Source organism: Syngnathus typhle, linkage group LG12 (assembly GCF_033458585.1).
Source record: "Syngnathus typhle isolate RoL2023-S1 ecotype Sweden linkage group LG12, RoL_Styp_1.0, whole genome shotgun sequence".
NCBI classification, from domain to species: domain Eukaryota; kingdom Metazoa; phylum Chordata; class Actinopteri; order Syngnathiformes; family Syngnathidae; genus Syngnathus; species Syngnathus typhle.
In genome coordinates this window covers 220,170-247,543 of record NC_083749.1, presented here as the reverse complement: position 1 = coordinate 247,543, position 27,374 = coordinate 220,170, and the positions used below count along the sequence as shown (strand labels likewise).

Below are 27,374 nucleotides of genomic sequence, written 5' to 3'. Positions count from 1 at the left end.
CCGCTCTTAACGCTAATCTTCCACCAAAGCTGATTTGTCACCACTCGTTCGGCCAACTCTTACGCAAGCTGCAGCTTTTTGGGCCCACGTTTACGCCGTGCTGCCAAAACTCACAACGGCGCCTTTCACACTGCCTGGCTTTTCCCCCAATGTCACCTTTTAAGTGAAAGGTACCAACAAGTTTCCACCTTTGGAATCAACAAAAAGAAGTAAAAATAACTGAATTAAAAAAAACACACAAACCAGAACGAAATAAAAGCTATGATGGAAACTCCAAAACGATTATCACCCAGGGACAGACTATATTGACTAAAGGAGGGTGACCCAACACTGAACCCTGTGGGACACCATAGGAGGGGGGGGGGGGGGGGCAATTTTCCCTGAGGTAATATCAGAGGCAAAATGTCCTACTGTATGTGTCCACTCTTGTTGTTGTGAGCATGGCGGGGAAAAATAAGACACCCGCCCGGCTGTCTTGCAGAATGGATGGTGTGCGTGGAATGTTAGTGCGCTGCAGTGGAACACAGTGTGACTTGGGCCCGGGCCAACGCTGCCGCTCGCCAATCTCATGTTCCGAAATTCACGGCCGCTGGATGAGCTTTAGCCTTCGCCGGGGGAGGACGGGGTGGTTCAGTCACAGGTTAGATTTATGTTACTGTGTATCAGCATGTGTATTTTGTTCTTTTTTTTAAATTCAAGTTTGTACATTGTGTTCATGTGCTCTGAAAGGCATCTCTATATAAAACACACTAGGCTTATCAGTTGATCTGTGTATCAGTCGACCAGACTGATAACTTGATGCGGTTACCCAACATACTGGTGGCTATAGACTAAGTAAATGACTGACAGGCAGGCAGATACGCTTACATCGTTTTTTGATAGCATCAATCAGACCACACTGCAACAATTTGCAGGGTGAGGCAAAATGGCGCCCAGAAAAACCGGTTTTATTTGATCTAACTGTCCATCGTGGGAACATGTTCACTGTAACCAGTCCAGGGCCTAACTTTCTTTTAACAAAAATCAGGAAGAATTGTTCATTAAATGGAAGGTAATCTTTTGTCAGTCTTGGCTAGACATGGATAAACACCGCCACCTAGTGGTCGCCAGTGAATCCTCTGCTATTGTGACTGAGAAGAAGAGCCAAAGGTCAACGTGTCATCTGATTCAGTTTTATTCTCGTTATGACGCAACATTAGAAGTATATAAATATCTGTTTTCTTTTTTTTTTTAAATATACAACATCTATGACATCCATAGAGCGTTTCTCCTCGGGCAAAATACAAAAACTCAATAACAACTTTTTATTGCACATCTTCTAAAAGACAAAAAAGCAAGTGGGAGGAAGCAAACGTGGCTAACGCTAGTGTTTACACAGTGGAAATAACAACGGCACAGTGGAGACAGGACGGGCGGACCGCTTCGAGACGACTTTTTTTTTTTTTTTTTTTTCCCTCCACGTGGGTGACAGACACACAACAAACATTTTGGCAAATGAGCACGATAAAAAAATAGAGACAGCGGCGAAGGCGAGTAAACAAACATCAATGTGCTTTCGACTGGATGCTTTAATGGCTCTGTTCAAGACAAACGACGTTTTTTTTCTCTCGTCATTCATGACGCCCGAGCTGTGAGCAATTAAGGTGCGTTTGTTTCTTCCTATGATAAAATGCCCCCCCCCCCAAAAATCAATCCCAAACGGCTATTGACTCGTGCTTATTTTTTCTAAGGCCTCAAAATGCGCAAATGACATGAATCCTCCTAACTCGAGGTAACGTTACATCTTTTTTAACCAATTGGGACAACCAGTCGGGCGCCACCAGTGCAGTGGATCGTCCCTCGCCAAAAAACACGATGCCCATCCAGTACGTTAGACACCGACCACATTCTTAATCCGTTGTATTCGCAAGATGCTACATTATCACGCACTCACTCTCGCCTCAGTTTCCAGACGAGAAAGCCATCGGCGGTGAACGCAAAACTCCGAAATGAAGCGACCAATCCAAACCACACAGAAAGGAATGTGAGGACGACTTTCACCGTTGGTGGACGCCAAGCAACGCGACGGAGGCTGTACTGCATTAAAACAACAAACAAGCTTTTTATGGCACCTGACCGGCGAGGCGTCTCACGATTGGCCGGGCTCCGGCGTAACAGCTTGTCCGGTCCTTCGTTTAAAAACAAAATGTTGATGAAAACGCACCAATGGTACTTTGTCGTGACAGGAAGTCACACACGACGCCTTCCCTCGAGCTGTGTCTTTGTCCGTGCCCCTGCACGGGTCTCATTTGTGGTTTCCCGGCGGGCCGGTTTCTTCTTGGCCGCCTTGTCGGGAGGCAACGTTTTGTCGGGGGGTTCCGAGGCGTCGCCGCTCGCCTTGGCTTCGGGGTGTTTTGGCTTTGAGTCGTGATGCTCCTTAACGGGCTGCTTTTTGGGCGAGGGATCTTTGAGCTTGGGCGGCACCACGGATGGCTTGTGTGGCGCCCCCATGGGGATGCTCTTCAGAAGTTTCCCCTTTGAGTTTGTGCTTTCTTTGACCGCCGGACGGGAGGCTGCTACTGGACATTTCGGTTCCGGCGGCTTGGCGTCGCTGGGCTGCGTTGATTCCTCACCAAAGAGGAATGTAGGCTCCCTGCATTTGGACTCGAGGGCTACGTGAGAAACAGGAGGGGCTTCTCGAAATGAATGTTTTGGATCGAGGACCGGGGTGGATTGGGGGCTTGACCTAGTTTTGTGGACCAAAGTGGTTTCACTAGGACCTGCCGTGGCATCGCCGCCTTCCTGCTGATTCGAGGTGCAAATGTCTGGAATCCTCGAGACCTGTTCTTCCAACAGCTTGGAAGAACCTTCGGCCTTGGAATCGTCTGATGGCAGATGCTCTTTCTTGGGCATTGGTGTGACACCCACTGACATGGCGCCTAAACTAAACACGGACACGGCTTGTACACCACCCAGTTCCACTCTTGGATCACTAATCTTTTTCGAGGTGGACCCGTCACAGTGAACGGGAAAGGTCTGACCGGAAGAGGTTCTGACGAGCTTAGATGAAGCAACATTTGGGCCGGAACTGGAATTGTCACTGGGTATGCTTTCTTTGTCCAGACCCAACCTCGCAGGAGAACAAGCATCTGCTCCCACAGGGGAAATCCTCCCGTCGACTTGCGGCTGATCCGTTTCGTCATCCTGGTCTTCGTTGCTGACTTCCCGAATGGAAGGTGTCTTCCCGCAGGAGAAGTGCGAGCTGTGACGGGAAGCGGCCACCTTCAGGCAGGTTCTGCTCTCCTGCTTGGGGCTGTCACCATCATGTCGGCTCTTTGTTTTCTCTCCGATCGAGTGCTCCTTGGGAAACGGAGTCGGGGAAGCGGCGGTGTCGGGACTCGTGGGGCACGCTAAAGGACTTTTGGGCTTGTCGGGAGCTTTCAGCTGTCGTTCCGCCACATTCTGGAGCCACTGGGGAGGGACGGCAAATTTGCTCTCTGCCATTTTGGAGAGACACGTGTCCGTTTTGGAGATTCTGGGCCCCGAGAGGAGGCCGATATCCAGGGTGCCCTCCAGAGGCTTGAGAGGGGACACGTGCCGGCCCTCCAGTTTGTAGTCCGACGACGTCTTCCTCAGAGGGCACTCGCCTGACGAAATGAGCTGCAGTTTCTCCACGGCGCTCTCCCCTCGTCCCGAAAACATCTTAGGGCCCATCGGCCCTTCACCGCCCAGTCCGGCCTTCATGTGCTCGTGAGCAGCCACGGCCGTGTCCAGCTGGAGACTTTTGGAGCGGGTGGCACCGAAATGGAAGTTGTCATGGACGGTGGGGGAAAGTCGACACACAAAGTCGTCTCGCTCTTCGAAGGAGAGCCGCTTCCTGGTGAAGTCCATGCTGGAAGCCTTGAGCTCCGACCTCTCCATTTTGTCTTTGGGCGCTCGAGGATGCGAGCGATCTCCGTCGCTCGCAGCCGAGTCGCTGACCACGTCCGACGCGCGGCTGAGTTTTTTGTACAGGACGTCTTTCAGGGCCACGCTGGCCGTTTCGGTTTTGCTTTGCGGACGGGAAAGGAAGTCATCGCCGCCTGATGGATCGGATTCCCGCTTGGTGCCGGTTTTGTCGAGTTCGTCCAGCGACTCCTGCCGTTCCCTGCGGCCCGCCGGCCTTTTCAAGCAGCCCTGCTCGACGGGCCGAACTCGGGGGACGGCCGTTATCGCCACCTCGCAGGCACTCCCGTCCGTGGCGTTGCCCTCGCCGGTGTCTTCGTCCTCCTGATCCTGAGCCTCCTCCTGCGTCACCTCCAGGCTTTGCTTGCGGGCACACAGGTGCTTCTTGTCGGCCACGTAGGAGGGCGACAGCTTCTCCTCGGACTGCACCCGTTTCAGGAGCGGGGAGCGCGGCGGCTCGGCGCTTTTAGGCCGCACAATGTGGCGGATGATGGTGGGTGGCGAGTGGATCTTGGTGGGGAAGGCCTGGGCGCTTTTGGAAATGGCCACAGAGTGTCCGCTGAGCAGCGGCGAGGGCGAGCGCTGAGGGGAGGCGGGCTGCGGGGTCGGCGAGGGTGTGCGCGCCAAAGGGGAGAGAGGAATGCTCCCTGCGGACTTACGCCGCCCCTGACGGAGCCGCTGGCCCGGTAGCTTGGGACCCAGGCCGTGCAAGGTGCTGGGCCGGATGTGAGTTGAACCCGCGGGGGAGTTTGGCGTGCTGGAGCTGGGTGAGCTGCTTTGGGAAGAGTTGCCACCTGCAATCCCCCAAAGAGAGTCAATTGAACAGACTGTGTAAGACTGTGTATTGGGTGTAATTCTCCTCTTGACCAAGAGATGGCGGCACACTTAACTTTAAGACTTAATTTGTTAAAAATGAAAAAGGATGTACTTCAGCATGGGCTTTTTTTTTTTTTTTAATGATAGAGTGGGGTGAACATGCAACCTTTACCTGAGAGGGTGAAGTCAGGAGGTGGGCGTAAAGCGCCGGTGGGCGAGCGGGGCGAGAGGCTATGCGTGGGCGAGCCGGGCAGACTCTCACCCGACGACAGCGAATGGTTGAGCGACGTGAAGCTGCGACTGGTGTGAAGCAGAGGCGACGGCTGCATGGCAAAACGCCGGAAGAGGGAACGCCGCCTAAGGGGGGGGGGAAAGAAAAACATTCAGGGGTTTGGAAATTTAAACTGGACAAGAATCCTTGCCGACTCACTGGTACCTTTCCGGTGTCTTCTCCTTTTTGGCCTTCTTGGCACATCGCACCATCTTGCTCCTGTAGCTGTTCCTCCTGGCGGGGCCTCTCTTGATGGACGTGTTTTCGAAAGGGGTGGTGGTGATTGACACCTTCCTTCCGCTCTGAGGACGACCAACCGGCAAAATGATGGGAGAATGTTCCAGAACTGATTTGATAATAGGGTAGTGTCAGTGCACTGACCTTAACTAGAAGCTCCACCACCTCGGTGTGGACGAGCCCGTGGACCGCCTCGCCGTTGACGTGAGTGATGAGGTCGCCGGCTTTGAGTCCGGCTTTCTGCGCGGGGCCGCCGTCTTCCACGTTCTGTCAGGCAAAAGGGGGGGGGCGCTCGTCATCACGCCGCTCCAATCCGAGGACGAGCGTAGCGGAGTCTGCGTCCTTACCCAGACCATGTGGTAGACGGTGTAGACGTCGCTGTCGCAGGCGTACACGCGGATGGCCCGCAAAGTGAAGCCAAATTTCTTGCCGCTGCCGTGGATGACGACCGGCTGCCGCGCCAAAAGCGAGGAGGAGAACGAGTCTCGGCTGGGCGAAGAGTCTCGCGAGGAGGAGGGATCCGACGACAGCGAGTAAGGGGACAGCGGGCTGGCCAGCGGTGAAGCGCCAAACATGTCTGGGAGGATCAACCAGGGGAGACTTTCAGATCATTTCAAACAAAACGACTGACTCCCTCGAGTGACTTTCGTTGCAGTAACCTGAGGGGATCATGAGCGAAAGTGCGCCGGTGGAAACAGACTTGGGGACTTTGGATATTTGCGGCTTCTCGTGCCCACCGCCTCCGCTGGGTCTGGGAGAGAGCCCAGACGTCCCTTGGTCTCCGACCGGGCTCTGCACGCCCTCGCCCCGGGGCGTCAGCTGGTCCAGATGCTCAGAGAAACTCCCTGATTGGATGCGAAAAAAGTCAAGCGTGAGACACTTGGCTTGCTACCAAAATTAATTAAATCGGGGGGGGAAAAAAAAAAAAAGAAAAGGCAAGCTGGTCCGTTGTAGTTTTTTGGTTATTCACTTTACCAGAGAGCGTTGCCCCACTGCGAGTGCTCCCTGGCGTGGTGGCATCGTGCTCGTCCCGCGGCAGCTCCCCGACAGACATGGACGTCTTGCCGGACGACTCGTCTACTTCGTTCTCCGAGGCCGAGATGGCGAACTTGGGGAGCAAGCCGGCGCTTGGACTCTGCGGGAGCGGCTCGCTGTCCGCCGGCAGTGATGGCCTACGAGATGGAGGCAAATATAAATTTAGTCCTACTTGGGAGGTGCGTGGGTGTATTATTTGAGGGAGGCATTTACATGTCTGTGAAGTCGGGCGTCCAGCTGAGCGTGTCCAGCATGGGTGGGCTCTCGCTTTTCTTGTCTTCCGGGGCGTCGCCTTTCTCCTCGACGTGGCCGCGAGACAAGTCCAGACTGCTGTACACCTGACCACCATGGACACATTTCAATAATTATCACAGGGCTGTCTCATCCTTTTCGATCTCCTGAAGAGACGGTGGCAACAGTCACCTTGGAGAAGCGGTGAGAGCAGGAGGAGAACTGGCGCAGTTCCACGTTGAAGTCCTCGTCGTTGGTGTCGTCCTCCTCCGTCTCCAGGTGGTGGTAGCGCTCCGAGCGAGCTGTCGAGACGAGACAGAGTTAGTTTTTTGGCCCAGTTTTCAGAAAAAAAAAAAAAAATCCCCCAAAAGATGCCCAAGCCTACTCACTGTCAAAGTAGCTGGTGTCATCCTCGGACTCCAGCTGGGGGATGAACTCGGCCTTCTGCCGGAGGAGGCCGTTCCAGTCCAGGTGGTGAAAGAAGGAATGCTGCTTTACTTCGGCAGCGCCACCTACAGGCATAGGGAGGGAACCCGTTTGCGCTTTTTCCCGGCTATCAACGTGAAGGTGGTCTCTACCTGCGCCCATCCTCTCTAAAGGATTCTGCCTGAGCAGAACGCTGATGAGCTCTTGGGCATCACCAGGCGGCGCTTCTTCTCCGTCGGGCCAGTTGATCTCATCTGCACACACATTGGAAAGTTTTTTTTTAATTCACCTAAAATGTTGTTGTTCCTTTCAATCGTTTGCTTTCCACTGACCGCTGATGACCTGCCCAAAGAGCTCCTCGGGCGTGTCCCCAAAAAAGGGCACGCAGCCCACCAGGAATTCATAGAGGATGATGCCCATGGCCCACCAGTCCACCGGCTTGCCGTAGCCTTGCCTCAGGATCACCTCGGGAGCGATGTACTCTGGCGTGCCGCACACCTAAACGCAAACAGAACAAAAGTTGCAACCAGGAGAAATCAGAAACAGAAAGTAAGCCGTGACGATGGCTCACCTGCTTGTCGGAGAACTCGCGAGCGTCCTTCTCGATGTGCCCTTCGTACAGGTTTGTGGTCATGTTCATCAGGCCCACTTTGGACAGGCCGAAATCCGTCAGCTTAATGTGGCCCATGGACGTCACCAGCAAACTGAGAAAGGACCGAGGCCCTGCCGTGGTTAGCGAGAAATAACAGACGACTTTTACGGAAGGGTGGTGGGAGTCGCTCACTTGTCTGGTTTGAGGTCTCGATGCACGACGCCGTAGTTGTGCAGGTACTCCAGTGCCAGCACAGTCTCGGCAAAGTACATCCGGGCCATGTCCACGGGAAGCGGGCCCATGTTCTTCAGCAGGGTGGCGCAGTCTCCTCCTGGGAGGTGGGATCAATCATGTCATCATCACCATTATTGTCATACACCATCTCGGAATCCTCATTTCTCTGGCCGCCCACCTTCCACGTACTCCATGACCATGCAGAGGTGCCGTCTGGTCTCAAAGGAGCAGTACATAGAGACCACGAAGGGGTTCTCTGCAAAGGTGAGGATGTCCCTCTCCACAAACGCCTGCTGGATCTGGTTCCTCAGCATCAGGTTCTGCTTGTTGATCTTCTTCATGGCGAAACGCTGCTTGCTCTCCTTGTGCCGCACCAAGTACACCGCGCTGCCCGACAAACACGTCTAATTAGGCTCACTTTGTTTTCATATATCTTGTTTGCATTTGGTGGCCTTTATTTTTATACCGACAGATGTTTGGGCTTACCCGTAGGCGCCGTTGCTGATGAGTTTGGTCAACTCAAAGTCCAACTCGCACGGTTTGCGTCTGGACCTCAGGGCGCCGCTCAAACTTGGGGACTGAAGCAAAAAAATTGATATATTGATGTATGAAGAAGAAGAAAGATTGAAGCAATCGATAGGATTATTTGGAAATCTTACGCAGTCGTCGGTTTCTGGAGTTTGTGCAATGCCGCTGTCACTGCTGCTCAACTGAGCCATCTCTGTACGAACAAAGTACAAATGAGCAAAATGCTAATTTCAGTCGGCCCATCTATGGCGTATACGCTAGCAATAAGCTAACAGCCTTTCATTAGACGAGAATTAATGAGCTGGAAGAGCATTTTGGTGTTCAAATACACATTCTAGTTCCATTTTCATTATTGCCTAAGAGGGCAAAAATAAAGTTTTTTTGGAGTGAAACACAAAATGGCAAGCGGTAATGGCGCTGACTGAGTTGATCTGGAGTGAAAGTAAATGAGGTGGAAACGAGACTCATCTAAAAGTCATTAGCAGCCACCTTGCATCATAATAAAACACACCAAGGTCCATGTGCGCCCATTACGCCAGGGAGCGCACGACACGCGTCTGCCGCCATTTAACATCTGTCCGTGTGTGCGTGTGCATGCTATTCCTTCTTCATGGACATTGTGGAAGGAGAGACAATCTGTTCACGTGCAACGTTTCACTTTTTTTTCCTTTTACAGCTCAACCGAGACGTTACACACCGTTACCGCCGCTGGGGAGCTTACGTTTTCATTCCAGCGCAGGTCCCCGACGTCAACATGGATTGGTCAATGTTTAGTGTGATTGACTTTAAAATTGTGTTGATTCTTAATTGTTTATTTTTTTCTTCAATATTTCTTATATTTTCCAATTGGATTGTACATGGTCATTAAATGGTCTGTTATTTGAACAGGGGTGTGTAGACTTGTAATGAATACCATGTGGGTGAGATAAGAGAATGGAGTTGCAGACCTTCCAAAGGATCTCTGGTCAGACCCAGCTGGCTGATGATGTAACGCGGGATGTCAGTCTTAATACCCTGACCCTCCTTGGCGTGGCCCTCGGCCGCCTCCAGGAGGTGGTAGAACTCCTCGGGGTCAAACTCCTGCGCAGGGGAAAAAATATTGGACACAAGTCGAAATGTACAAAGCGTGCTTCCCGAGTGACATCGGAGGCAGCGTACCAGACATTCCAGCAGTCGGGCCGGTCGGGCGATGACCATGAGGATCTTCTTGGCCAGCTCGCGGATGAAGTTGACCTCCTCGCTCTCAGAACGCTCGGTGGACTGCGGCGAGAAAGGCGGTGGAAAAGTTACATTTGGTGGAGCGGAAAAGGTTCCCGCGGTCAAAAGTCGGATTACGGGCGCACGCACTTCCTGCACGAGCCTCTCCAGCTTGTCGGTGAGCTCGCAGAAGTAGCTGGACGTGACCAGGCCCAAGCGGCTCTTCTCCAGACAGTCGCGTGCCAGCTCGATGATCTGGTGGTGGGCGAAGCCGAGCACGCCGTCGGCCAGCGGCAGAACGCTCTCGGGAGAGTTGCCGCGGATGATCTCCTGGATTTTCTCTTCCATCTGAGCGGTGGCCTAAAGATGAGAAGTAAGGTCACGTGAGGTCAAGTGACAAAGAAGATGTCGGCAGCCCACCTTGGGGAAGCGCTCCTTGTAGACGTGATTCATCATGATGATCTCGTGGTCGTAACAGGACGGAGACCTCCCAGGGCTGGCCGAAAACAACAGAGTCATCCACACGCGAGATTGTGTCACGGGACAGCGTGGCGTCCGTACCTGAGGCTGCGCGAGCGCGGGCGCATGCCGGCTGCCCGGCGACACTCGTCGGCGGAGATGTTCTCGGTGCAGAAGTGCTTGGAGAGGAAATGCAGCTCGTCCGGCGTGGGCTGGAAGGGCAGCTGGTGCAGCTTCTCCTGTGATGAACAGGATGACTGGAAGTGAAACAAATATACATTCAACAAGAAAACAACACAAAGGAAAGCAATTGCGTTAGCGTTAGCACTTAGCATGCACTGAAGGAATTTCTGACTATAAAAATATTTTAGACTTAAAAGTTTTGGGATGCTCACAGAGACGGTGGAGTTGGGCGTGTTGGTTCCATATCCAGAGGAGGGAAGGGAGGCCAGCGACCAGCGGCGACCATCGCTCCTGACGCCACAAACGCCAACGTCAAAACAATCATTCGTCTTACGAGCGAGCCGCGACAAAAAAAGTAAATACCTTCGTGCAAAGGAGAAATGAGCGGAGGCACTCGGGGAGAAGTTCCTCGGGCTGTCCTGTGGACTCGTCCCTGCGGGAACAAATAGTGATGAGTTTCGTTGCTCCAAAGACATCAACTGCACTTTGACTGAAATTTAGCATCAAGTAACACAACATGGATGCCAAAAGGGATAAATGCTCGCAAGGGCAGGAGCCAAACGGCTAATTAGACAATACTTCCCCCCCCCTGAGTGCAACGTAAACAACAAAGGCCGTGTCCATATATGGGCATAACAACAAAAGAAGTCCACCAATGAGAAGCAACGGCAAAAACTCATCCAGTTTCTTACCTCGACTAGCAAGACCGCGCCTGAGCCACACAGTCAAGTTGTCGGAGAAAACATTTTGCGGATCCGAGCGCATCTTTCCACCGCTGGGCTCAGACTAAACACTGAGTCGCCAGTGGCGACACGGCTGCTGTTTGCAGCGCCAATGGCAGGAAATAAAACGCCCCACGGTCAATGAACGAATCCCTCCCTCCGCCGTAGCAGCACTTCCTCTCTGGAGGGTCTTGGCTTCCTCAAACGACACAATCGTTTTGGTGGCGGCAAGCGCCTCTCTTGCATTTTCGTAACAATAATAATTAAAAAAAAAAAAAAAGCCTTTCTTGCATTTTAGTAAGAAAATAAATCGAATTGGAAGATTTTTGTTTCCAAATATTTCAAATTGTAATTGCAATAAAAAAGAAAAAATAATAATCACCTGTGTGTAAAGCTTTCAGGGGGCGGAAAAAAACCCCATGAATGAATGACTGCGGTACCTGTGAAAGACGAGAGTGGCGAGTGGGGTCGGGGTAAACCTGTGGACTGGCTGCTTCCAATCAGGCTTTTCCTGTTGCTTGTCCGACAGCTGGAAGAACAGATTAACAGTCAGTGACACAGATCCACGCAAAAATATGAACACTGTGCGTCAGCCATTTTAGAGTGAATCATTCTTGCTCTCATTTTGTTACGTTAACCCAGTTGCCACATTCACAATCATTCACTTGTTCCCTTTTTAATGATTTTTTATTTTATTTTTGTAAACTATATTGCCCACTACTGTATCTTAAAATCCTTAGGTAGATTGAACACAACGAGACGCGTAACAAACACGTCTGGCGGGAACAATTCAGCCACGTTGGCGACCTTTCTGTACGGCCAGGACCGATCAAAAGAACAATGGGACGCTCTGTGTGCGTGCGTAGAAATGCCCGAGTAGGCAGACTCGGCGTGGTTGTCAACGCATGGCTGCAGAGGTCACGCCGAGGGCCCGTGACACGCTAATGTCACGTGTGCGGCCCTGCTGAGCTCCACACTTTCATGACAAAAAGTCAAATTGGACTCAATTTAAATGAAAATTTCACAAAATTCCCACGTATTTAAATTAAGGACAACACCAAGCGAGGCGCTAACGTGAGCTGGTTAGCTCGCCATCTTGTTGGCTAGGTGTTGTCGTCCTTGTTTGGCTTTGGCGAGATCCATCCTTCCTGCGCGTTCATTCACGGTGACGGCGTGAACAAGCATCTGGTACACAGGTGCGGGCGTCAAAGCGGATCAGGTTTAACGGCATCTATTTATACGCGCTCGCTGCGGATTAGGCCAGCGGATGCCACGCCGCTGCCCAATCAGCCCTCGGCACGCTTGATCCTCGCGCTTCCTGCCGCCGCAGTGTTTGGATCAAAGAGTTGTCGAATGGTTAGCGTTGGCTTACACTTACGGGACAGCGAGTAGCCCCCATTCACGCTGGCGTTCGTGATAGAGCTCGCCAAAGGCTTCAAACTACAGGCCCAATGCTAATGGTCATAAACAATTAAAATCAGGGGAGAAATTTATTTTTTTATTTTTAGACCATACAAAGTAGTCTCAATCTGTCAAAAAGACCCTTTTAACTTATTTTGGGAATAAAGCGAGGCAAAAATAGACGAAGATGAATGAAACAATTTTAGCCTGGCGCGGAGACTTTGGCGTTTGTGCTGTCAGAGCTGTCAGGTGCGCCGACTCGCACCGACGACAAAACTACAACGCGATGTCACAAATCTGACACTTACCGCTTCTATTATTAGTCTAAAAAATAATCAAACACTCCCAGTCAGAATTGTGCATGTTAAATTCATACAATACAAATTATTGCAACTGTAAATCTGTAAAAAAATAAAAATAAAAAATTCTTGTAGACTTTTTTTTTTTTTTTTTAATTTTTGCTCCTTCTTGCATATGTTTAAAAACTCCACGTCATGTATCTCCACAACGCAACATGGAGTGCACCAAACCAGCCGCTATTTACTGCTAAGCCGTTTTCCAAGTAGGTCATGAAGAGGATTAAAAATGAAATGAAAAAAAAAAGATGCATTTCTATAGCAGTTCAAACCATTTACAAAGACCTTGCGGGTGTCGCGCTGTCGATTGGTCGCTTCACTCTACACATGACAAATGAAAAGTGAGGTTATGCGGGGATGCTGGCTCGTGTATGCAAGACACACATTTTCAATGGAGCGAGAATTTCAAGCGCTGAGCTCCCTTTCAGGGCCAACAATCTTCAACAGAGCCCAGCCAGCGTTGAGGAATGAAAGCGCGCTATCAGCGGGATTAGGGAAGCCAAATTTAAGACTCGGCAAATGTCTCTCAGGTGTCTTCAGAGGGATTTTTGGTGTACTATACCGTCATTAATTTCCTTGTTTTCTTTTATTTTGGGGAAAGTAATACACGAGTTTGTTAACACAATTTATTTTGCAAAAAAAAAAATTCTCTAGAAACACCATTCTGATTAACTATTTAAAAATCATCATTATTGTCATATTTAGACAATTTGGAAAACGATTATTCTCCTTACAACAAATCGGATTTAAATGTTTTCATATTTCAATTATCTGGGAAAAGTATAACTTATCTTGTACATTGTGACTAATCAGCGTGATGACTCTGACTTTAGCCGACTTATTTTTAAATGAAACCAGAAATTGTGAATAAAAATTCTCCTCCGTCACCTCCCCGTTGTTGTTTTTGCAAACAGAAACCAAAACTCTGATCTCAGTGCGGGTAACATGACACATGGCAACGGGATGTAAACACTCCCGAGTCCAGAAAGCCCGTTGCGGCACGCTCCCGTGTCAAGTTGAGTCGCTCGCGGGTGGCGTGGTTACTTTTGGGAGCTCTGCCCGAGAAATGCGACGTGATAAAATCTGGACAGCGTGTCCAAGCGCTACAATCCCACATGACGTCCGAGTCGGGCCACATGAGTCAGAGAGTAAAAAAAAGAAAAAATTCATGTGCAGTGTATGACATTATTCTCAAGTCATATAAATCACAATTTTGGATCAGGACATTTTGTCATTTCCCGTTTCTATTGGCGAGCAGTCCCGCACAGGTGCCAGTATGGTCCCGACACAAGTTCTGACGAGCTCTCACGTTCTTGTCTTTCCTTCAAATGGGCCAGATTCAGCAATAATGAAAGTTTTCTGTCAACAACTAATTCACAAATCCATTTCTTCGATCAAAACATGCAAAAGAGCCAAAAGAGACACACACACAGTCAAGTGGACTTGACTCAGTAACTACGACTTGACAAAAAAAAACCCCGTCTCCACTTCCTTCCAGTCAGTAGATCATAACACTGCCCTAAGACACAAGCAATAACCGAGCGTCTGTAAACACTCCCGAGAGCAGAAAGCACGTTGCGGCACGCCTCCGCGTCAACTTAATTCCAAAGCAATCTTCCCCCCCACGAGACGAGGGTGGAGCGGGCTACCTTTGGGAGCGTCGCAGGCGAGCTCGTCCCAAGAAATGCGGCGTGTAAAAGTTGCCCATCGGCGTCCACAAGCTACAATCCCACATGCCGCCGTCCGAGTCGGGGCAGAGGAGCGGGAGCTGAGCGGCGGGACCGCTCGACTCAAAGCGGCGGCGGCATCGGCGTTCCGTGTTCGGCTGCGCCGTCCTCATGCCGCGGATAAAAGACGTAATCCTGGGAGGATCCCGAGGGGACGATCCAGGTCAGGTTGCAGCGGAGCTGCGATGTGCCAGAGCAGCTGACTCTTTGTTTGCACGTAACAGGCACCTAGCGCTGATTACGCCGGACGAGGAGGAGGAGGGAGGAGGAGCTGCTGCTGCATCATCCCTCCTTTGGGTCGCCGCCAAAAATTTGACAGGTCAGCGTATTAATGTGGGAATTCCTCCAGCTGTGCTGTAATCACGAGCGGCCACTCAAAAGATGAACAGTAAAGGAGAAGGGCAAAAAAGCGACCAAACAACCTCCATGACATGAACTTTGACCTTTTGATCCGCCTGAGATTTGGGACGTGCCGATTGGCCGCTCGGCGCCAAAGTGCGTGCACGGTCGCACCACGGCGAGCATTGTGTCAGGACGCCGATGAATTTGACGGCTGGGAGAAGCTCGGGCGGGGAGGGGAGAACTTTAGGAAGGAGGCACGACCTCACGGAAGAGAGCAAAGTCCCAGCTGCGCAGAAATGAAAAGTCGCCCGCTCTGCAATAAAAGCGGAGCGATAAGACTCGCGTGACGTTTTCTCAACTGCCGCTTTGGGTTGTTTTGACATCCACCTACAATAAACGGATGACATCATAAGACCAGATGGGGGGGGGGGGGGGGGGATGTTTATATTAGACCATCTTTAAATTTATTTATTTAACATCCGTGCATTGTTAATCCCCCCAAACGTCCTCACACAACTCGGTCGTCTTTTGGGATCATTACGACTGGAGAGAGAGAGAGAGATAGATAAGCCGTGTCGTCGACTTCGGTTTGACCTCGGCGTGGCGGAAAGACAGACAGGAGGGGAGCCGTTGCTGCATCGAGGTCTGACACGAGCAGACTTATCGCGGGGCTGATAAGACCGGAATATTCGTCTGTGAGTTTCCCTTGTGTGTGCCGTGTGTGTGTGTCCCTGCTGGCCTTCACTCTAATTGTGGCTGTGCTCTCCTTTGGTGTTCCAGTTAGGACGTAACGCTTCACATGGGGCCAAAGTCAAACTCGCTGCAAGAGCATGGACGTCACCGGCTGGTCGCACCAACTTAGGTCTCTGTCAGCACGACAGCAAAGAGCAAATGTTTGCAGCCAAAGGTATCAAATTGCCAGTAGAGGCCACAAGATGGCGCCAGAGCATTACTTTTTCTATTCAACCGGGGTGACGGCTTGTCTGAAACTCCTCTGCTCACATCAACATAGCGCGCTGGCAGCAAAGTGGCGCCAAAGCAATACTTTTATAGGAGACTTCCGAAGTCGGCTAGAGCATCAAACGAGGGGAAATGTCAAACGCGGCGAGGAGTCTCTGGATACACTCTATCACCACGTGGCTATTTTGATCCCATGCGGCAGGTGGTCGGTCGGTCGGTCGGTCGGCCGCGCGTGGCGACACTCGCTTACCTCCAGAAGTGAAAGGCGTGCAGCGGGCTACACGGACTGCAAGGACTAGTGGGAGTGGGGCTCAAACTTCGGGGCGTGAGGCTGCAAGTTAAACGGAGCAAAGTGAAACGGAGATGTTTTAGCACACACACACACACCGAAGCGCTATCTAAAATCGGACACGTGCACTCGGCCGAGGCGTTTGTCTCTCTTCTGGAGCCAGATAAATGGCTTTGACATTGCGTCTCCTCTGTCGTACAAGAGAGCGGAGGGGAGAAAAAAAAAAAAAAAAAAGACGTCACACCGTGTCGCTGCAGTGCTGAGGTCACGCTGAGGTGAGCGGATTTTACTGCAGTGGCTTTAGGAGCTCATTAGCATCAGTTTATGCCTGCAGGAAAATGCCTCAAAGCCTCATTTGGCATCTTTTGTAACAAGTTGAAGGGGTGTAACAAGTAACAACGCAAAACGTCCAATTGGAAAACATTCAAAGGTTTGTCATCTTAGCAAACAAATTAAGCCTTTTTTGGACTAATAGCTCTCACTCTTTTTATTGAAGAAGATAATAATAATGACCTCCAGATGGAGTTCCTTTCCCTTTCACTGATGATTCATCCACATATTCGCATGCATCCCGACCCAGTTGCTTGCATAAGAGGATACTGGAACTTCCCTCCAGAAACAAACAACACTCACTGGAATTTTGACTAGGTTAGCGAAAGACTATGACGCAGTGTCCCGTGACTCAACTGCGTCGTGATCCATGGACCACCTGTGCTATGGATACCTGCTGTTGCCGTGTCGATACGGTCTCGCGAGATAATACGATACTGCGTGTCGCAGCCTGATTTGAACTAGTTGACCGTGCGTGTGTACGGTAATCCTATTAACGCGGAAAGTGAAATAACCTTGACGGTGTGTCCGTGGAAAAACAGCCCACACATTACAAGTGCAGAAAGAACTGCATCCAAGAAATATCCTCCCCCCCCCAGCCCCCCATTGGGGATTAGAAACGGTGGAGACAACAGAAGGGGGACAAACGCCTCAACGATGCCGACAAAAGGACGGCGGGGAGCGACCACCGTAGCCGCTCGCGCGCTAACACCGAGGTCGTTTGGAACGTTTACATTGCGGCATGGGGCATCGCGCGCGCACACGTGCAGCAAGCACACAAACACGAGCCCGTGCAGGCAGGCAGGCAGGCAGAAGATAAGAGACTTCCTGCTGCGGAGGCTAAAGCTAGCAAAGCAGCATACTCACTCGAGCGTCAGACCAGGAATTCGCAGCCGTTCCCGTTGGGCTTTCATGGCTGCGCTTTTGCTCTATTGTGATCATCATAAGCGCTCCCTGCTTGGCTGCAACGCATGCATGCCGTCAGCCAGACCAGCCCCCCGCCCCCCTCCCTCCCTCTGCTCGCTCCCCCTCGCACACGGACAAAGAGCAGTCAAAACAGTCCGATGAAACGACGAGGGCAACAAAAAAAAAAAAAAAAACACTCCCTAAAATTAGAGGGGCTTCAAAAGAAAAAGACCCCACTCCGGGGCTTTTAGCGGTTGTTGTTTTGGTCCTTCCACCTTGAAGCTGTCAAACAAGACCCTCGGCTGCCTGCGGAGGGACAATAGCCCCGCCCTCCCGTGCCTTCATAATCGACTGCGCCCCCCCCTAGCCCCCCTCTTTTGACCGCCCCCCAACAGCAAGTAACACCACCACCTGGTGACGAGGTGCAATGACTGATTATTTTAGGAAATATTTATTTTTTTTGTATTCTGATACATCATACTGACGTCCTATAAATGGGAATCGTTTTTTTTAAATGTGTTTTCTACACACAGTTGGGTCTCTGTAACGCTTAAAATGGGGATTTTTTTTTCTTCAAATAGTGATTGCCCCCCCCCCAACCACTCAAAAATAATAGTGACACTTTCATCCACGTTCAACCATAGCAGTTCCTCAATCTAAATGCATTTGAGGCCGCCTCATCAAAGACCTGACACCATCGCCATGGTTACCGAGGTCATTGGCGGCTGCGGCAACCTGTTTGCACAAGGAATATTTGTCCAGGAGGTAGGTGGCACCCAAACGGTGTCGCTGGACCAAAGTCCTTTGTGATTCAAAATTGATGTTCAAAAAAAAAAAAAAAAAATGTATGCGTAATAGAAAGAACTACAATTATGGTGGACTAATCCGATAAATATAAACCTGTCAGATTGACAGGAAAGCAACCATTTGTAGTCAAATGTTTCTTTTAACTTAATATTGTTTTTGATGTGTACTGAGAAGATGACAGACAACATCTGAATCAATAACAACAAATTGACCACACTTGTTTCCTCATTCACACTCGAGACCTTGCAACACTAACAGGTCACATGACACCGGAAAGGGGGGGGGGGGGGGGCGACATTTTTACACAGGCGTGTACTCACCTTTTTTTTTTCCAGTGGTTTAGACATTAATGGCTATGTGTTGAGTTATTTTTAGGGGACAGTAAAAAAAAAAAAAAAAAAAAACTTTTCATAGGACATAAAAACTTCACCACAGCGGGGTGAGCAGCATAAATTTGATTGACGGGTCACATCAGTCATGAGCGTACTTACAGGCTGCCTCTCCGGGGAAGACTGAGCTCTTTCTGTGAACAGAAAAAATAAAAAGGAAGCGTTAAAAGAGCAGCATTTCGACCACGTAGTGCACAAGGTTAAACTGAGGTCAGCCTTGTCGTGAAAAAGTCCAACAAAGAACTCACAGAATGGCTCAGGAATTAAACGCCCCGCGCGCGGCACTCGTTACGGCAGGGATAAGGCAAAATCCTCACAGCCGTAATCACCTGCGACTCACTTTGATTTTTACAATACTGAAAACCTTGACTATAGAAAAGGGAACATGCACGACGTTAATTCGCTTTTACTTGGAACAATGCATATGTGCTAAAAATTGTTTAAAAAAAAAAGTGTTAGGTAATTTGCAAAATTGGCCTTCACTTGACTAAATCTAATTGTTCAATGGCCCGTGTAATTATCTCAATTAATACAGCAACAAACATTTTACTCTTAAGTACTTCACTGGATGTTTATATTGGGCAATCCTCCAATTTACTGGCCTTCAACACAAGGTTCTCTTTGGGTTGAAACCTTTGCCCTTGGAGCAAAGAAATGGACGTGTTAAGGAGGCGCTGTCCCTTTGCTATCCATTACCGTCACGTCCGGTCATCAGACGAGCATCCCTGTTTCTTTGAGGAGACGAGACGGAGACGCGCGAGACGCTAATTAGCAGCGGGAGGTGATTTACAGCCGCGACATATCCACCAATCACAGCTCGCCGGCTCACAGCGGGAAAATCTGCTGCCGAGCATCCCTGAGGCAATTTGAGGGGGAAACGTAAGCCCGTCTGTCTACCCCAACTGTTATTGAGCCAAGGCACATATTTTGAATTACTGAGCAAAGATGGCGTAAAAAGTAGCTACACTGAGTCTGAAATCATGATTCTGCAACAAGTGGCTATTGGAAAAAAAATAATTCGGTCACTAGACATCCCAGGCATAGATCAAGTAGAGAAACAAAAAGATTATTTGTCATGAATGAATAATTTCCAGATGAGAACCTGAAAATTGTCACATCAGCAAAATCCAAGACAAGCAAATGAGTGTCCGAAATCTATACAGAATGATAACGATACTAACAGACAAGGGATCAATTAAAATTGTTCTGCAAAGACAAGATATAGTACAGCCTTAGTCTTTGTGTCTGTACATCAAACCTGTGTATTATCTACATATGTGCACCACACCGCCTCCTAGAGGCCAAGGCACACATAACAGAAACAGCACATACAATATAGCTAAACCGCTTCAATCAAGTGGCAATAGGTAATTTTTTTTTTCCTCCTTCAATTTAATGTTTTGTCTGCAATGATATTTGGGTGAAGATTATATTGACATTTTATGAGCGATACTCAAAACATTTTCATCACTCTGCAAGACGTAACACCATTAAAGTGTTGGAACTCTGCAATGGCTTAAATACTTGAAACATGTCGAGGGGGACGGGGGGGACGGGACAAGTGGTACTGGCGCATCCCTAGCGATAACAGATCGTTTTACTCGTTACTGTGTGAGCTTATTCGTTATCATAGCGTCGATAAAGTGTCAATACCAGAGGAATTCTTTCCGCTTCCTTTCGGGCACACACGGGAGGATGTAAAGTCCCTGACAAGAAAAAAATGAGTGCGGTCTGCTCGCCTACCTGTAGCCCCCGCCGCCTCAAAATGCTGGACTCGTCCATGGCAGAGTCACGGCTCGCCTCCGCAAGCACGCAGCACCGGACAGCTCAACCTCCAGCCCGGCTACCTCGCTAATATCGGATTTGTGACGCCGCTCACTTGTCCCGTACGCCTCTCCCGGCTGCTCTTCTCTGCGACTTCCCCCCCCGGCGGTAGAGGAAAGGGAGGCAGGACGACGACGGGTAAGGTGGGGGGCGAGGGGATGGGAAAGGAGGAAGGTGGGGGCTTTGGGACGATTCTCTCAAGGAATGAAAATGAGAGGATGTCCTTCCGTGCATTGTGGCGCTTCACAAGGCGGGTGAAGACACTCGGGGTTTGTGATAGGCGAGAGTTTAACTTGGCGTTCCCAATGCCGCACGAGGCGCCAGACGGGAGAGCCTGTTTCAGACCTAACGAGTACACGCGGCGGCGGGAGGATTATCAATTTCGCATTTTTCACACCTCTGGATGTGGCCTGCAACCATAATTCTGTATTCCGTGACTGTGCGCCCCCCCCCACTGTTATTCATACGGTGTGGAAGCACTGCACGAATATTAAGTGTTCCTCTCACGTTATCCTCATCAGCAGCCAAATTCCCACAGAGGATGGCCGAGGGGGGGTAGCGGGTGAAGCGGGTGTCATATGACAAATAGATTGGTAAAGAAATTAGCAATATTGGAGGGGAGTCAAAAATAAAGCCCCAAATAAATCACAATACTAAAAGTATTCAGACTCAAATAAATTAATACATTAATTCGAGTAGGATTCCAATCTGCCACTCAATAATGCGCAAAAATTTCAATACCCTTAAATAGTTAGATATGCACGCCAATTCATGTTCACTTAAAATAATATGATAAAATGAACTGTCCAGCTAATTAACTTCCTTCGTTAAAAACCGAAGCACCTTTTCATGCCTAACTTATTTTAGAGAACAAAAAAGAATAATTAAGTTTCAAGCCACAATCTCAGAACGGATGATTAAGAAAATGTCCCCATCTGGCTCTGAAAGGAACGCGAAAACACAAAAGAGGCCAATTTTCCTTTGCCTGTGTCAGAATCCTCCAATTATCCTTCGCACCCACGCTGCCACTCAAGTCTTTTCTATTCATCCATTCAGAGAAACCGAAGGCCGAAGAAAAAAGAAACTGACATACCGCTTATCAAATCTATGCAACGTGGTTTGAAAGTTTAACATCATTTTGCGCAACATGTTAGCATTAAGCTAGGAACATATCCCCCCCGCCGATTTATCAGAAGTGACTGAAGACGGCTACTCAAAAACGAAGTAACAATGGACAATATATGTCATTGTGGTGTTATCTAGACTTTACGCCTCCGCCCGTGTCAGCCAGCACACCTTGGCATTATTGCGCCCCGTGGGTGCCGCGTCCTGCTCGCCGGCGGCAAATCAATACTCCACTTGTGCTGCGATATGGAGATAAGTAATAATCCCCGCACCACCATGTGGTGCCTTCTCCCCTCGGACTGTTGTTGGGAGATGTCCTTGACTGATAACATTGACGTGTGCACGGTTTATTAAGGAACCTTTCAAATTGACCACTGACAATCAAACATTTGCACTTGGCTCAGACAAACACGTTTTCTGTCAAATATTGCATTGTTCACAAGTGTTTACTTTTTTTTTTAGCTCATGTTTACTGATATTAAAGTAAAAACTTCGGTTTGACATTGTTCAATTCTCTTTTAAAATGAACTTATCTGGTCTATTATGACCATTGGTGATCGGCCAGCAGTTGCACAACAGCGCCCCCTGGTGCGCACAAGCAGACTGGCACTTTTGTATTCACTATGGAGCACGAAGGGGGCCTTTCTCGGCTGTTGTTTAAAATGTTTTGAATTTAGCCTCGTGAAGATCTGTACTTTTGTTTTGTGCTTCGTTCGAGTGTATAATGAGAGATAATGTTATTCACGAAAGGATGATGTCATGAGCCAGCAGGCCCACCTTTAGCGTGTCCAATGAAAGCAAACACGCAAGCGGCACGTTTGAGGCGCGCATTAACCTTTCCTTCGCCACCGACTCATCGGATTAGCCGCTGCTTTTGATCAAATCTCCCGGGGAGAGAACCAGATCGCCGCATTGATCCAAGGAGCGTTGAATGTCACCTTTACACCGAGCTTTGTGTTTCCCAACACAAATGAGGCCCTGGCTTGCAACGAGCATACATGCCACGTTTTTAAATAAAAAAGTTTAAATTGACAAAAACACACTATAAAAGGTCTCATTCATGTCGGTACTGCACTGAATACTTTTTGCATGCCGTTAGAATTTTCCAATTCAGAAAATGTGAGGAAAAATTTCTTTTTTGGACTCTTTATAAGGCTCATAACCTCCTTGATGCGGTGTGCGACTCACCTGGCTGGAGGTGAGGGACGGGTCCGACTTGCCGAGGTTGAGCGCGCGCATGCGGACCAGGTTAGAGGAGGTGTCGGGAAACCACTGCGGCGGCCATGATGTTTGCTGGGCGTGAGCTGGGAGCAGAAGGTACTTCCCTGACATCACACATGAAGCAGACAACATTTTAGAGTTGTGGCTTAGTACCGTAATTTCCGGACTATAAGTCGCGGTTTTTTTCCATAGTTTGGGTGAGTGGGGCGACTTATACTCAGGAGCGACTTATAGTCCGAAAATTACGGTAAGCAGTATTTCCCTCACGAGGCCCTCACATGTCAACACAGAGGAAACTGTCATCAGTCAACATGCTGGGGGGCGCTTTTAAAAGCTAATGCTAACAACGGAAGGGCTGTAAATCCACGTCTACCTGTCAGACCGCCGCCCAAACTGCGTCGTCTTATGTTCCTGCCGTCGTCGCTGAGTTGGCGCTTGAAGCGTGGCGGCAGCTCGGGGTGGCTGGACTTCCTGAGCGACGACGCGGTCGAGGGTGGGTAGAGGATGTGGTCCAGCTGCACGGAAAAGAAGGTTATCAAATTGAACGTGCGGAAGGTACACCAGAGGCGTGCGCATGATAACACGGTACATCAAACATGCATCAACATTGAAAATGTAAATATGCTTTATTAGGTGTACAAACATAAAATGATACATTTGATTGCGCAACACTCGACATGTGAATAAGCTTTGCCTTCTTGACACAGTTTAAACGAAAAAAAAAGGTTTCACCAGGTTTTGACTGCTGATAAGCTATCTGAGGTTTCCAATAAAGAGCGCTGCTAATGCTAGCCTGGCTAACGCCATCAGCTTACAGGCAAGGCACACACACGACCTTCCACAGGGTAAGCGTCAGGTGACTTTTGACCTTCCCCGCAGGGTTCCCGAAAGCAACATCAAACTTAAGCGAGCTCTCTTTCCTTCCTTCCTGGCTGGCCGGGCCGGGCCGCCTGCTGTGGACACTGCCAACAAGTCTTTATTTCCACAGCAAACACCAACGGGTCACCGTGGGCAACCTCTGCTGCTGTTAACAAGACACGCGCATGATCGTTTCGCGACAAACAAAAAGGGCCTCCAAACATCAGTTTGCATACGAAGAACTAGCAAACAATATCGACAGCCATTAATATTCCTTCCGATGATTAAAGCTCTTTGAAAGGACGCCCGTTGGTGTGTGGAACTCTTCACGGGTCGGACGGTAACGGCAATTTTGCTGGCGTTTCTTTCAGACTGTTGCTAGGACACGGCGAGTACACACAGGCGCTTAAAACGGGAAGCGAAACGGCCGATCACGACTAACCTCTCATCTTGCTCTCCCCGCCATTGTCTTGCGCATGTTTCCTGTACGCCTGGGGCGGGGGGCATCTCTCGGGAGAACGCAAAGCATCCCGATCCGAATACAAAAAGCAATTTTGCAATTATTGAAAATGTCAATAACGTCTAATCTGATGGCCCAAGAAGGTCATAAGTGTTTCTTGGAGGCCAAACTGACTTCCAACCTACTTTGCTGCCTAAACGGGTCATCATAAACATGAGTGATAATGCAAGCTAAGCGTCATCGACATGCTAAAGACGACTAGTCAATTCAGTGTGTGCATAACTACATCAACATGGGCTGACTGAAGGTCATCGGGCAAGCCAAGTTAGCAACTCGAATCCCTGCAATAAACTTGAATGTCGAAATATTCACTGCGTGACATAAACATCATTAGTCTCACTTTCTGGGCCCACGGAGGTAAAGTAAACTCGAGTTCCGCCAGACCTCGTCAGCTGACATCTGTCTTATTTAACCCCCCAAGAGAGATTTTTTTTCTTCCTTCAGTGTGAGGAGAAAAATAACATTTTTAAAATCAAACTCTCGCAGCGAGAACCCAACCGGCTCCGAAACGATGAGCCGAGCGGACGCCGCGGCCTCGGGTTGTTGAACTCTGCGAGCGGTCGCGGGGGGATTGCGTTTCCTGTGTCGACATGATTTAAAGTTGGAAAATGCAGGAGGCTCTTTCCAACCGTGACTTCACGCTGCAGCAGAACCAAGTGTCAAGAAGCGCAGAGAAGTGCTTCAACGTTGTTGTTTTTTTTTCCCTCTGCTAATTCTAACTCAACATCTTGAAGCATTATTCAGAAAATTGAACATCATTTACATATATTCAGCAACTGAATTAAGACTGCAGTTCAATTCAAACTCCGCCTACCTGCTTTCCCTCCGGCAATTGACTGCTGCAGGGTAAATTCCGACCAAGCGCCATGTTTGAGCCCAAATGGGCCTCCGTCGCGTGTGTCCGAGTATCAAGACAGGTGTCAAAAATCGAAAAGATGGCGCGCCGGGGCAGCCAACGCTCTCGGGGAAGATGAGCGTTAATCAGATTGCGGTAATCCTCTTAGCCGCTACCGCATACACAGAAAGTGGACGCCCCCCCCCACTGGCCAATGGCGATAGAAAGTTAAACATTGTCCAGTGTGAGCAAATACTATCGTGAAGCACCGATGGTCGGCAATCATGCAACTTGCTGGAATAGACAATTTGATCGGCAACATTTTTAATGACGGCCATCTTGGTGCCAGCCAATCAGAGAAGGGTGAGCCCAAACAAAAGGTCGAGTCGATTTGGATCTATTTCCAAAATTGTTTTGATGTGGTTTCTACCACGTTTGACTTATTGCGAGTGGGCGTAGAACGTATCCTCGTGATAAACGAAGGGTCACAGCGTATTTTTTCAGCATTCGCCTTGTTATCAGACGCACGCAGGTCACGCCGAGGCGGAGCAATCATTTACAGCCGGTTGCTTTACATCCCCAAATGTAAAGTCCACACATGCTCGGGGACAGGAAACGCCCAACAAGCCCCCACTGGAGTCTGTTTTCAAGACGCACGAGCCGCCCGTCGTCATCAGACGGCGGCGGCGACGGCCCCAGGATGCTTGTTCAGCTAAGCAGGATGCTCACGCCTACGAGACCAGCAGACAGGTTTTTGATACTTCAAGCCCTCCGCCGAGCAAAGTCAACAATGTCGGCTTTGGTGGAATAAGATTTGAAAAGTGTTTTTAACATGTCAAAGAAGCTGAAGTGAAGTTTTCTTGTTCAAAATTGACATTGAAAGAGTCTGCACGAAAGCACTTCACAGTCTCGCAGGTACAATTACTTTTCTTGTATGCACACCTGAACCCTGAGGTGATCTGGAACAATCCATTTTTATTTTTTTAATGGAATAACCACAGCTGGAATTCTCCACATTCACAGGCAGCCTGGTGCTTGTCTGAGCCGGTCGCAATCCAAAAGTTCCCCATTTTCCCACCCGTCTATTTCTGGAATAAATGTCAACTAAACATTGCAGACACACACGTAGGCATAGAAACACACACTTTGCAATCTGGAGGAGAACAAAAAAGAACATTCCTGCCAATACCCACAAATTTAAGAAAAATAAAATATGGTAATTTCATATTGTGGGCCTTAAATGTATCATGCATTATTACACTCATAAATCAGCTTTAAGTAATGACTGTGAAAGGATCTGATTTACATTTCTGGTGTTCAAGTTGTCAAATAATGGTCCTTTGAGGCATGTTGTCATGATCACCTATAATGTAAACAATGCTTTTGCACCTGGGAAAACTAGGGAAGGGCAGACACACGTGGGAAAAAATGACAATATGCAGATCATAACCTCACTTTGTCAACTTGGCGCAACTTCTGAGGAAGCGCCTAGTCACTGCTGGTGTGGCTCTGGGAAATTTCTTTTTTTTACCAAAACGAGTTTTGCTTCTTTGAATGTTTTTCAGCCAGCTTGCTGAATAAATTTGCATTAAATCAGTAAGCAAGTAGTTCATCATACATTTGCTTTTGGGCCCTGCTTCACACTAAGATATTTTAAGGGGGACATATTGGGATTTTTAAAAATTTTATTTACACTTCAATAAAGTGGTGACATACAGTACACGTGACCTGACCAAATTTGAATGTAAACAAACTGGTTTTGTGAAGTGTCATTCATTTGAAACCTGATTGGTGCTGCCCACGTTAAAACTAGCGAACTAAAAGTGATGTGGAGGACCCATGCAGTAACCAACAGGCTTGCTGAGTGAAACACGTGGAGGGAGATGTTGTCTTAGGTTAAAAAAAACTCAAGTAAGCTGCTTATTTGTTTTGTTTACCTTCTCGTCTTCGTCACACTCATCTTCGGTACTCTCTGTATTTTGGTCCTCTCCCACTTTGGATTCGCTCCCGAAATCCGAGTCGAAGCGGCTGCTCCTCAAGTCCACTTCGGTGGACCTGTCTTCACACTCCTCCATAGTCGTCTCATTCGAGGACGAATAAAAAGAGAAGAAGAAGACCCCCCCCATGGAGGACTTCTCGAGAAATGAGCGTTAGCCGCTAATTAACCGACACCTGCGAATTGACTTCATTCTCCGCGCGGGGGGGTACAAAAACAATAAACGACCACGGAAGTAAGTAAGTAATTCTGGCGTCTCCGCACCGAGTGGCGACGACTCTCAACGACCGGAGGAAGAGTCCATATTTCAGAGAAAGTTCTTCCCTCGGCCGCCGACGTCCTCGCCACTGGAACCCTCACTACCTTGGCGTCAACTCGTCCGGAGAACGGCGCTCAAAAGAGCCAAATGTAAACCACGCCCAAGGAAACAGAGCCAACCAATCGCGTCGCGGCTAGTTTTGACCAACTTTAGTAATACGGAAGTCATTGGCGTGTCACGTGATTAACAATAATGTACTTTTGACTGTCTGCCGTAGTATCAAAATAAATATCTAATCCAAGAATTTATATTGTTTCTTAAACATCACTTATTAAAATTGGCCTTATTAAATCAATTAATCTTTGAAATGTCAC

General features: G+C 49.1%; 1 protein-coding gene and 1 long non-coding RNA gene across 13 annotated transcripts; one reads left to right on the top strand and one right to left on the bottom strand.

Moving 5' to 3' along the window:
* Nucleotides 1-1,158: 1,158 nt before the first annotated feature.
* On the bottom strand, nucleotides 1,159-27,140 carry mast4 (microtubule associated serine/threonine kinase family member 4). 12 transcript variants are annotated; one of them, XM_061294259.1, is made up of 30 exons: nucleotides 26,683-27,140; nucleotides 22,906-23,047; nucleotides 22,500-22,636; nucleotides 18,465-18,496; nucleotides 15,892-15,972; nucleotides 11,296-11,384; nucleotides 10,497-10,566; nucleotides 10,346-10,424; nucleotides 10,053-10,207; nucleotides 9,912-9,987; nucleotides 9,642-9,851; nucleotides 9,453-9,554; nucleotides 9,242-9,374; nucleotides 8,426-8,487; nucleotides 8,253-8,344; nucleotides 7,945-8,153; nucleotides 7,725-7,863; nucleotides 7,512-7,644; nucleotides 7,273-7,438; nucleotides 7,093-7,194; nucleotides 6,904-7,026; nucleotides 6,707-6,816; nucleotides 6,497-6,621; nucleotides 6,224-6,420; nucleotides 5,908-6,093; nucleotides 5,596-5,825; nucleotides 5,393-5,515; nucleotides 5,177-5,313; nucleotides 4,913-5,097; nucleotides 1,159-4,718 (listed from the first exon to the last, which is right to left on the bottom strand). In XM_061294259.1, the coding sequence occupies exons 1-30, from the start codon at nucleotides 26,869-26,871 to the stop codon at nucleotides 2,230-2,232; spliced, it is 6,303 nt and encodes a 2,100-aa protein (XP_061150243.1). In that variant the 5' UTR covers nucleotides 26,872-27,140; the 3' UTR covers nucleotides 1,159-2,229. The 12 variants fall into 12 exon arrangements, with proteins under 12 accessions (XP_061150243.1, XP_061150245.1, XP_061150242.1 ...); XM_061294261.1 differs by having other exon boundaries at nucleotides 10,053-10,189; XM_061294258.1 differs by having other exon boundaries at nucleotides 10,346-10,566.
* Nucleotides 14,373-18,046, top strand: LOC133163941 (uncharacterized). Its single transcript, XR_009716474.1, has 3 exons — nucleotides 14,373-14,502; nucleotides 14,564-14,658; nucleotides 15,462-18,046. It is a non-coding gene; the product is annotated as an uncharacterized LOC133163941 (long non-coding RNA).
* Nucleotides 27,141-27,374: the final 234 nt, after the last annotated feature.